This window comes from Malus sylvestris, chromosome 2 (genome assembly GCF_916048215.2).
Source record: "Malus sylvestris chromosome 2, drMalSylv7.2, whole genome shotgun sequence".
Classification (NCBI taxonomy): Eukaryota; Viridiplantae; Streptophyta; class Magnoliopsida; order Rosales; family Rosaceae; genus Malus; species Malus sylvestris.
The window spans coordinates 14,532,305-14,543,391 of record NC_062261.1 but is presented as its reverse complement, the minus strand read 5'-3'; the positions used below and the strand labels follow the sequence as shown (position 1 = coordinate 14,543,391).

Below are 11,087 nucleotides of genomic sequence, written 5' to 3'. Positions count from 1 at the left end.
CCTCGTCAGTGACTAATCTAATAAGATTTATTATATGACAAAATAAACCATTGTGGTCTAATGATATGATTTTCAACTTAATTATAAGTGAGACCAAAGTTCTAAAAGATGTTAAGTGCTAGTTGACGACAGATTGAAGCCTAGACGGACTAAACAGATTTAAATAAATTTATTATATATACTAACCCAAGTCGACACCCTCTGTGTGAAACAGTTTTTTTTTTTTTTTTTTGGAAAATATATGGGAGAGACTCGAGAGAGAAGTTTGAGAGAAATGTGAAAACGACGTAGAGAGTGACAGGAAGATAAAAAACTTGGAAGTGGAGAGAGGTTTATGTTTATATTTTTTTATTTCTACAAATTAGAGATATATTATGATAATGTGGGTGAGAGAAAGAAAAAACAATAAAATTTGGTTTGTGCGAAATTATATTATTACTCATGATTTTATTTTGTGATATAAGATCAAATTATCTTTTCACTCTCTTTTAATTAATAAAGAGAATTTTATTAATAGGTAATTTAGATATATATATATATATATATATGTATATATACATACGAATGAGTGCCTATTAATATGTAAAAATAATTAGTTTACTTAAATATAAATATGTATTATAAATAATTAATGGGCCTTATTTGAGTATAAACAAAAGAATGTTGGGCTTCATTTTTTTTTATGAAATCACATTTGTATGACCCTTATTAATTAGGATTTCATAAAAAAGACAACAGGGTCGCATCCTTATTAATCTGCGTTTCTCCTCCCCTTGCAGATTGAAAACAGCAAAAAAATTGAAATTATAATCTCACTTTTCTGGCTTCCAAAGAGTTATCAACCAAGTCTAGGGCACCTAACACCCGCCTAATCTTTTTCTTATTTTACCTTCTGACTTGGGCTAAAATGTGATGGATGACCACCGCGTAGCGCTTAAACGTCATCTAAGCCGATTTTTTGAACATAAAGTGGGGCAGAGTGTGTAAACGACACTTATGATACTAAATCATTATTATTATTAGCTCGTTACTCGTTAGCTTATTTGACTCAAATCTCCACCTCTCTAACGTAAAATATCACTGTATATAAAACAAAAAACACAGTGTACTTGACACAAAGCATGCAACTTATCACTTTCTCTCTCCTAAACTAATTTATTCCCCCACCGCAACTGTAAAAATATCTATGTATGTATAAGAATAAAAAATAAATAAAAAACTTGCGAAAATGTATCAAAAAGTCTAAAATAACGAGAGATTTTTTTAGTGTAATCAGAACACAGAGTGGTACATTACGTGTTACCATATAATTGGTGAGATATGTATGTTAAAAAGTTAATGATTTAAAAATCAAAATTTCTCACCATTTGTATAAAAACAAGTGGCATATTACATGTGTTTCGGTCATAATAAAAATTTTCTTTAAAATAACTCTAAACACAAGTAATACATATATTTCACACTTATTTTAAATGAAAAACTTAACATAATTAAGTGCAATAATAAATTAGTGATTTTAAAAATTAATATAACCAATTAAAAAAAAAACAAATTGTATAACTTCGTACGATATTTCAAAGATCTTTTCGAAACAAAAATAGAAAAGAAAGGGTTCACCAAAAAAAAAAAAGAAAAAGGAAAAGAAAGAGAGAGAAAACCATGAGTCGTTGAAAAGAAAGGAAGGCAAGTGGTTAGAGAGACGTATTAAGAAGAGTGTTGTGGGATTCTTGAGCTAAAGCATTGCTGAAAACTGGCCTCGTCCATATGCTGTATTTGGCAGTTTAGTCGCCACTCCAACACAAGATCCTGCATCACCTCCACTCTCTCTCTCTCTAGCTCCATAGCTCGTCCTTATAGCTCTCCTCTCTTTCTCTCTCTAACTTTTTTCCTCTTCGTGTTTCCTTGTTCAAGTTGATGCCTTTTTGCCACGCTGAATTCTGAGTTTGATGTAAAAAACGAAACCGACACTTAACCAGACAGCTGATAGGCAAGCGAGAGACAGGGAAGATAAAAAAAAAATGTGGGATCTCAATGACTCGCCTGATCAGCGGCCACGTGGCGAGGAATCTGAAGGCTGCTCCTCCCAGAAGACCTCCGCCGACGGAGACGAGGAAAAGAGGAAACGGGTCGGATCCGTGTCCAATTCAAGCTCGTCGGCGGTGGTCATCGAGGAGGACGGATCAGACCAAGAGGAAGATCAGGACGACGGGCCCACCAAGCTGGCCAAGAAGCAAGGAGGAGGTGGGGGAAAGATATTCGGGTTCTCCGTGGCCCACGAGGAGTCCATGGATAGTGATCCGCCCGCGACCGTCACCAGACAGTTCTTTCCGGTAGAGCTAGACTATTCCTCCTCCTCTAATCTTGACGTAATGGGGCCCGCAGAGGGCGGCGGTAGCATCCCACCACCTCCTTCTACATCGTCGTCGTTTCCCCGAGCCCACTGGGTTGGGGTCAATTTCGGGCAGTCGGATTCGGGCAGCCCCGGAAATCCGCCGCCCGCCGGGGAGGCCTCCCACCAGCCCATGAAGAAGAGCCGGCGTGGGCCCCGCTCCAGGAGCTCCCAGTACCGGGGTGTTACGTTTTACCGGAGGACTGGCCGTTGGGAGTCTCATATTTGGTCAGTTAAATAGTTATAACTTGTACTTCCGTTCCTATATCTTACTTTCAACATTTCTCCATATTATTTAGCCAATCACAAATTTTCGTTTTCTATTTTTAATTTTTCCTTTTTGGGTTTTTGATTTGTTCTTTGGATATACAGGGATTGTGGGAAGCAAGTTTATCTTGGTAAGAATTTCGTACTTTTGTTTGGTACTTTTTTTCTTTATTGCAAAAATTTCTTACTTTGGATATACATTCTGATGAGATGAGATGGGTTTTTCTTTTCTGCAAAATTTGATTTTATAGGTGGATTTGACACAGCGCATGCAGCTGCTCGGTGAGCCCTTTGTTTCCCAATAATAATTAATATTATTATTATTATCCCACATTTTGTTAATCTGAATTAATTTGGGGAATTAATTAAAATGCAGGGCGTACGACAGGGCGGCGATCAAGTTCCGGGGAGTGGAGGCGGACATAAATTTTAGCATAGAGGATTATGAAGAAGACTTGAAGCAGGTGAGTTCATGGGTGAGAGTGTGTGGTGTGTACGGTCTCCGAGAAACAGAGAAAGGATTTTGTACTTATCTTCGACAGTTTTAATTTTATTATACCTTATCTTAAACAGTGGCAGCAAATACATATTTTTAATAAAAACTATACTAGCGATATTCTACGTTGAATTCATTCAAACAATGAAACGAAGATTTGAACTTGAACATGAAAGTTTAAAATCGATTATTTTGAGCATGGGAAATTAAGATCCAGAATTTTGGTTTTCTAGGGATGAATTATAATGTTAATGTTGTTTTTCTTGCATGGAATGGAACACTCAACCACAAGAAGATGAGGAATTTAACGAAGGAGGAATTTGTGCATGTACTTCGCCGACAAAGCACCGGGTTCCCGAGAGGGAGCTCTAAATATAGAGGGGTCACCTTGCACAAGTGTGGCAGATGGGAGGCCAGGATGGGCCAATTTTTAGGCAAAAAGTAAGCACACAAATAATAGCGCTATTGCCACCACCTTCGGTCCCTGTGTTATTATTATTAATTGATTAAACTGTTTAATTAGCTTCCATCCTTCTCACTAATTTCTCACTGTTTTTGTTTGTTTATTTTACTATTTTTCTTCATTAATTTTGCGACAATATTTATAACTTTTTAAGCTAAATGGTTTGGCAGATACGTTTATCTGGGATTGTTTGACACTGAGGTTGACGCTGCAAGGTGTGTAAATGTGTGTGTGTGTGTGTGTGTGTGTAGAGGTATATTGTAGTCTTTAGTAATTTCATTTTTCGATTCTTGTAGGGCTTATGACAAAGCAGCAATCAAGTGTAATGGCAAAGAAGCTGTCACAAACTTTGATCCCAGCATCTACGATAACGAGCTCAACTCCTCTGGTAAATTTAATTAAATTGGAAAACATTGGTGGATTGTAGTTTGGTGATGAGTATATGTTCAATCTTGATTTAATTAGTATAATTATTCATTTCAATATGTATTTGCGTAGAATCATCGGGTGTTATTGCTGCGGATCACAATCTCGATTTGAGTTTGGGCAGCACAAACTCAAAGAAAAACAATCAAGCATTAGGGAATGATCATCATAGCCAAAATGTTGCAATGGAACACCAGCATTCTGTCTCGATGCAACTTGATGCCGATTGGAGGAGTCAAGGACTTCGGCCTAAGGTATCTTATGTTGCCACATTATGAATGTAGACCATAATTAATTAGGTTAACATAAGTCTGATTAGAGAACATTTCATACATTATTAACCATTTCTGAAGTTTTTGTTTCCTTCGTTTAATAGCTTAACATACAACGAGATCGATCAAGAGACGACATTGATGCTCAGAGAAGAGACGGGTACTCGGAGAGTGAAGCCATGCAGCTTCTACTCCGAACAAACCTTCAATCTCAAGCCCCAGCTGAAGTACATAAATATGGGCAGTTCAGCAGGAGGCCTACTGCTGGAGACATTCAAATGTCTCACAATTTCCCACCAAATTTCAACTCACCAAATTATCATCATGTGAGGATATTTAATATTTAATTATACTCATAATTTCCTATAGTACATTGTGAAGTTAATGGTGATAATTGCTTATTATAATTTTTTTTTTTTTTTTTTTTTATGTAGATTCAGTTTCCGAGCAGCAGCGAAGGAGGCGGCCGCATTGGCAGTGATCTTTCACTGTCAACGAGCGACCACCAACAACAATGGCAATCCGCAACTCCGACCTCCAATTTATTTGCAACCGCTGCAGCATCATCAGGATTCCCACCACAACTTAGACCGTCGCCCACGCAAAACAGCTGGCTGCAGAAAAATGGGTTCCACACTCTCGCCAGACGCTAATTACGCTAGCTTAGCTCTTTGATCATGACCTCTTAATCAAGATTTTTCTGCATCTCCACGTCCCCGATTCTTGTTAATTACGATCAGTCCTCTTGATTATGTTTATTTTGTAAGCACCAAATCGGCAAGTCTAGTTCTTTCAGAGCCCCAAGTCAAAGATTTTAGAACAAGGACGGGAAATTCTCCTAGTTTGTGGGAAATGAAATCAAATGCATGCTCTCTTTGGTGTTTTACCAAAAACAAAATGTATGGTCATTTTGTCCAACCAACAAATGAACGGAGTAGATCTTCAACTAGATTTTCTGATTCTGACAACAATAATTGATTTCTTCTTTTATTTTTTTGGTTTTTTATATTATTTGCTTAAAGCCTAGAGTACTATTTATTACAGAGTAATAATACTATCAACTTTTTGTAACATATTCGCAAATCTTTATTATCAATAGAAAGTAAATACATTAATTAATATTTTTATAATAATTCAATTATTAACAATGACGTTATATTTTAAATGGTTGTTCTCGCTAACATACTATTTTAAAAAAATTTGTTTAGGCATTAGGCGGCTGGTTACTGCTCGGATTAATTCTTAAACGTTTAAAAATTAAGAAATGACGCATAGACTTGCTTAGCTTCTGCCTAACCCGTCTAGCTGCTAAACGCTAAACTCTAATCCGCTGTCCGACTAGCGCCTAGTATCTTTTAGAATATTGCTCTTACTCTCTAGTCTCTACTACGGTATCTATCATTTTTAATAAATGAAAGTTTGGCCACAAAAGTTGGGGTTGGAGTGCTGATTCTTTAGTTACCTAATGGGGTAATGCGTGACATAATTTAGGTGAAAAACAGAGTGGAGGAAAATGTAGGGTTAAAAATTTCTATTAAAAGAGGGTGGAGACAGAATAAAAGGAGCTATACGAGAAGGGGGTGTTTTGTAAATGTGTTGGAAATATAAACGCGATGGTGATGAATAGTCGCTATCATCGGTGTCCTTTGAATCAGTTCTCTCCGCCAAAAGCAGTCAGACACTGCTCTTATGACGAGAGGGACCCTTCATTCTAGCCTCAAAGGACATAAACAAATAAAGCAACATATTTATAAATTAATTAATATATTTTATATTAAAAAAGTTGATGGCCAAAGGGGTACAAGGGTTAGGGTTTCAAATTAGAGAAATGATGGTAACTGCAGAGTTGTTTTCATTTTTCACACATTTATGCGTAATTTTATGTCGTGTTTCTAATTATAAATAAAAAAGAGTTTAGAGTTAATTTGTGCCTTGTTTTTGTCTGTCTTTTCAATTTGATGACTATAAATAAAGAATAATGTGCAAAAAAAGAAAAATTGCTTGTGTTTAACGGTTTCCTAAAGTTAATGGTTAGTTTTGAAAAACAAAATATGATTTTTCTTTAAAAGTTGCCAACACTATTAAATTTTAAACTGCTCAAATCTAACGATAAATATGTATCTGCATTGAGTATGGTACTAAAAACAAATTTAATGGAATGAGATCAAGCTTAATGAGTGGGTTAGACCTAGAACATGAATAAAGAAAGGAAAAACAGAAACTTAATATATTAAAAAAGAAACGAACACAAAAAGTTAGTGACCAAATGCGTAGAAGGGTTAGGGTTCCACTTGGCCGTTTTGCGAATTAAAAAAAACTGGGGCCAAGTTCGATGAGTGGGTTAGACCTAGAACATGCGACAATACGAAGAAAACGTTTTCAACTTTCTATTTTTAATTCATAAAAATGGTACATAATAATATGTTAATCATCCACCACATTTAGATAGTGTAAGTTGGGTAGATGCGAATAAAATACAAGAGTTGCTTCCATCATCCTGCGCGTCACACCAAAGGTTTTTAATATGCTCATACAAATATATTCTCCTCTCTTTCGCTATCGATCCTCACATTTTTTCGAAGTCTTCATCGGATTACATGTTATACAAATGTATACGAAAAACTTTAGGAGTGGGATTTCGTTTTGCGGGATATGAAAAAACCAATCGAGGCGGACCTATGAATATAAATATACGAAAGGTACTTTGTCAATATCCTGGCTTCGTAGCTGTAAAATATTCTACGTACTTACGTTTCGAAGGCAGCATGGAGTGTTGTACTTTCGTTTTGGGGATGGCATATATGTTGATTAATTAGTTGTAATCATGGATTAAGCATTGTAAGTAGGCATCTGATCAACCAAAGAGCAAAAGATTCTGTCCCTTGCATGTGAGAGCGGTAAACAAGGCCTGCGAAGCAAAGAATCGTACGCAGCCCCTCTCATTTTTACTGCCACTTTTCTTCATTGTTCTTTTGACTTAGAAGTAGAAGCCAAATGTAGTGCTTCTAAATCATTTGAAGAACATAAAACTATTTTGTGCGTAATTTAGAATATTTAAAGAATATAAAATTTGAGAAAATTTCACAATTCCTTAGTAAACTTTTTAGTGAACATTATGGAATTGTATTCTTTGCTTTATATCACATTTCAGTATTGTTATTTACTTTTAGGCTTCATATTTTCATGTTTATCGGTGTTATAATATGACATTAACGTTCAATGTCTAAATTACAAACAAAAAAAAAAGAAAAAAAGAAGAAGATATGTTACACTTTTAGAATGAAATTGCTATTACTATAACTCGTTAGTGTTCACATTCGGAACTTCTTATTACACATGCGTCAACGTGATTGTATTTCAAAACACAAGGTACGTTAGACCAAGGGCGGATCCACATAGGGACCAAGGTCTCTTGTGCCCATAGGGTATTTGACTATTTTATAAATATCTCGACAGTACACGTTGACATATGTCTACATTTGTCATGTGCATGACATGGTTTGATAGACGACAACATGGTGCACCAATTATTTGACGATATGTCTCATTGAAATATTTTGCGATGCTTCCATCTAAAAGACTTGGATCTTCCTTGAATCCTTGATTTGCTAACCCTGAATTTTGAGGTTAAAGAAGTAATTTTCTCAGATGTTTTTATTTGCTTTGTATAGAATGAATAATACAAAAATTTTGTGTGCCGTAGATTTCTTGATCAGTGTTATGTGTGAAGTGGTCCAAGGCACTAACATTTGCACGGGGCTTTATATAATTTAGGTTTGAATTGACTGGAGGAAAAACTGCAATTTCCAAAAGGGAACAAAGCGACACTGTCCTCTACTAGCTTAAAGCCCCTCGCCTAAGATCCTTCCCTGTGCATCGGATCTACGAAGCACTGCCATTTCTCAGACAAACAGATCATTTATCCCACTCTCTATATGCATCTCTCATCATATGCTTTCTACCATTAAATTTTGGTGAAAAAAAAAAATAAAACAAAAAGGTGAAAGGCTAATAACTGATAACACAGCTATATGAATTAATGTTACTATTGCATATGTGTGTGTACTAGGAGTGTGGGGACCAATTGGAAAATGAAACAGAAAACTAAAAGAAGGAAAGTGCGATTGATTGTCTTGTTACATTCTTGTAACCGTTGATTCTAAAAATTACACAGCTTATGTGGTATGAATACCGAAATAACTAAGAGCTAATTACATTCTTCGGTATGCAAATGTGCCAATTTGCTACCGAGCTTGGCCGGGCAAATGTCTTGAATGTGGTGGATATGGTGAAATGCGTTTCTGTACTTCTGAATCGAGTGACTTCAGCGGAGAAAGGAACACTCTTGGACTTGGGTTCTATAACTTGAATTCAAAGTTCTGCCAATTGTTGTGAAGTTCAATACTGCTTCGACTATCTATGTGTCGAAATCTAAAAGTAACACATCACTTCACCGAGAAAGGTGATGAAGTAACCTCTTTCGGCGAAAGAATAAAAAATTCTTCGCCGGCTTAGACTTGAGATAAATAATCATTCAGACCTTAGAGAGTCCCCGTCCAACCAGACAACTGAGACTTCGAAGACAAATTGACTCTATAACTCCGCCCTTTTCTATCCAATAGCTTGCCTTTGCTGGTTTCTTCTGGAAAACCTTGTCTATCCAGTCAGTCGTTGTCCGTTGGCTGCCAACCCAAACTCGTCTATCCTGTTGAAATTTGTGCTGACGATTAGTGAAAAAGTTAGTTTTCTCAATTCACCTAGGACTTGACGGAACCATCAACATTTCATTGCTGAGCACTTCATCGTTGGACTAAAACTTACAACCTCTTTCCTAAACCATCAATTGATTCGGCCTAAATCAAGAATTTCAGGCCTAAAAACATAAAAATATGGTGTTATTTATCATGTGTGGATTCAGAGATGGATTCATTAAGGGATCTGGGTGATCCTGGGACCACCCGAAAGCCTAAATAAGTGGCTATGCGGACCTCCGAGGACCATCCAAGTCTGGGAATGTGGTGTGGTCGAGGCGAAAAGTACAATGGCGATTGCAGGTCTGAAAATGACATATAATAGTCCAATCAAATTTCTGGTGCATCCATGGAGGAGGCGTGAAGGAGTTGCATCAGCTTCATCATGAGGAAGAAAGCACATGCTGAAACTCTTTGTTTTCCCTTCTACGTCGTTGTTTCACAGGACAGAAATGATAGAATCCCTCACTCTATATGGGGCTAGCAATTCAAAGAGTGATGAAAGCACGCTAAGTTTGACCTTTAATTTGTTTTTTTTTTTTTTGGAAGTTGACCTTTTTTAGATAATGTAATAGAAAAAAAGTTCATAATACCACATAATAGAGAATCATTATCTTCGTTTCTTGCCAAAGAAAAACCTGGTTTTTTTTCCGCCTCATTAAAATTTTGAAAAACTATCAATGTAAGAGAAAAAATGGATTTTTTTTCCCTAATGATATGGCTAAAACAGGGTTTAGCATTTAGGCTTAACTTGTAATGTTGTTCTTATCATGACTTATGAATGAAAAGTATTATTGTTCGGTTTTTTAATGTTATTTTTCTTTTAAAAAATTGAACGTTTTACATTGTGACCTCCCAAGATTAGGATCGTGGATCCCCCATACTGTGGATTATTGTTGTTCTAAATATATACACCCAAAAAAAATTAATGTAACATGTTAGAGAACATATATGAAAAGAATAATGTTAGACTAATTTTTTACACCACATTTGCAAGTTATTGAATGTGTCATTCATAAAAAATAAACACGTTAAAAATACTTAAGTAATAATTAAATCATTAACAACCACATCATAATTGAGATGAGTGGGTTACAAGTAACATAAATGTAATAAATATATAAATTATCATGGAATATTGCGTATGTGACATCCCACATCGCTCAAGGGAGTGATCCTTAAATGTATATTACCATCCCTACCTAGCACGAGGCCTTTTGGGAGCTCATTGGCTTTGGGTTCCGTAGGAACTCCGAAGTTAAGCGAGAAGGAGGCCAGAGCACTCCCAGGATAGGTGACCCACTGGGAAGTTGCTCGTGAGTTCCCAAAAACAAAACTGTGAGGGAATGGTAAGCCCAAAGCGGACAATATCGTGCTACGGTGGTGGAGCGGGCTCGGGAAGTGATCCACCCCGGGCCGGGATGTGACAATTGGTATCAGAGCCTAATCCTGGCCGTGGTGTGCCGATGAGGACGTCGGGCCCCTAAGGGGGTGGATTGTGACATCCCACATCGCTCAGGGGAGTGATCCTTAAATGTATATTCTCATCCCTACCTAGCACGAGGCCTTTTGGGAGCTCACTGGCTTCGGGTTCCGTAGGAACTCCGAAGTTAAGCGAGAAGGAGGTCAGAGCACTCCCAGGATGGGTGACCCACCGGGAAGTTGCTCGTGAGTTCCCAAAAACAAAACCGTGAGGGAATGGTAAGTCCAAAGCGGACAATATCGTGCTACGGTGGTGGAGCGGGCCCGGGAAGTGATCCACCCCGGGTCGGGATGTGACAGCGTATACTATAGTTATCATACTGAACAATGTAACTAAGAATTTCTGATATGTTATTCTTCTGTGAACATGTTTTATATATGGGGTTTTTGAATTTTAATTCTTCAAGACGATTAAAATTTAATAAAAACTTGGTGTTAGATTAGATATTGATTTTAATCCCTTAATGTGTACTTAATTCAAATTCATATTATATTTTTGTTTTAATATTTAATAGATATCTTATTTAATGTTGTTACATTA

At 36.7% G+C, this 11,087-nt stretch overlaps 1 protein-coding gene across 2 annotated transcripts; it reads left to right on the top strand.

Annotated features, from left to right (window-relative positions):
- The first annotated feature begins 1,669 nt into the window (after nucleotides 1-1,669).
- LOC126605448 (floral homeotic protein APETALA 2-like) lies at nucleotides 1,670-5,262 on the top strand. Of its 2 annotated transcripts, none has more exons than XM_050272856.1 (10): nucleotides 1,670-2,617; nucleotides 2,762-2,787; nucleotides 2,908-2,938; nucleotides 3,033-3,120; nucleotides 3,445-3,593; nucleotides 3,786-3,830; nucleotides 3,912-4,003; nucleotides 4,114-4,295; nucleotides 4,418-4,639; nucleotides 4,748-5,262. In XM_050272856.1, exons 1-10 carry the CDS (start codon nucleotides 2,019-2,021, stop codon nucleotides 4,964-4,966), a joined length of 1,653 nt encoding a protein of 550 aa, XP_050128813.1. In that variant the 5' UTR covers nucleotides 1,670-2,018; the 3' UTR covers nucleotides 4,967-5,262. The 2 variants fall into 2 exon arrangements, with proteins under 2 accessions (XP_050128813.1, XP_050128822.1); XM_050272865.1 differs by having other exon boundaries at nucleotides 1,672-2,617; nucleotides 3,448-3,593.
- Nucleotides 5,263-11,087: the final 5,825 nt, after the last annotated feature.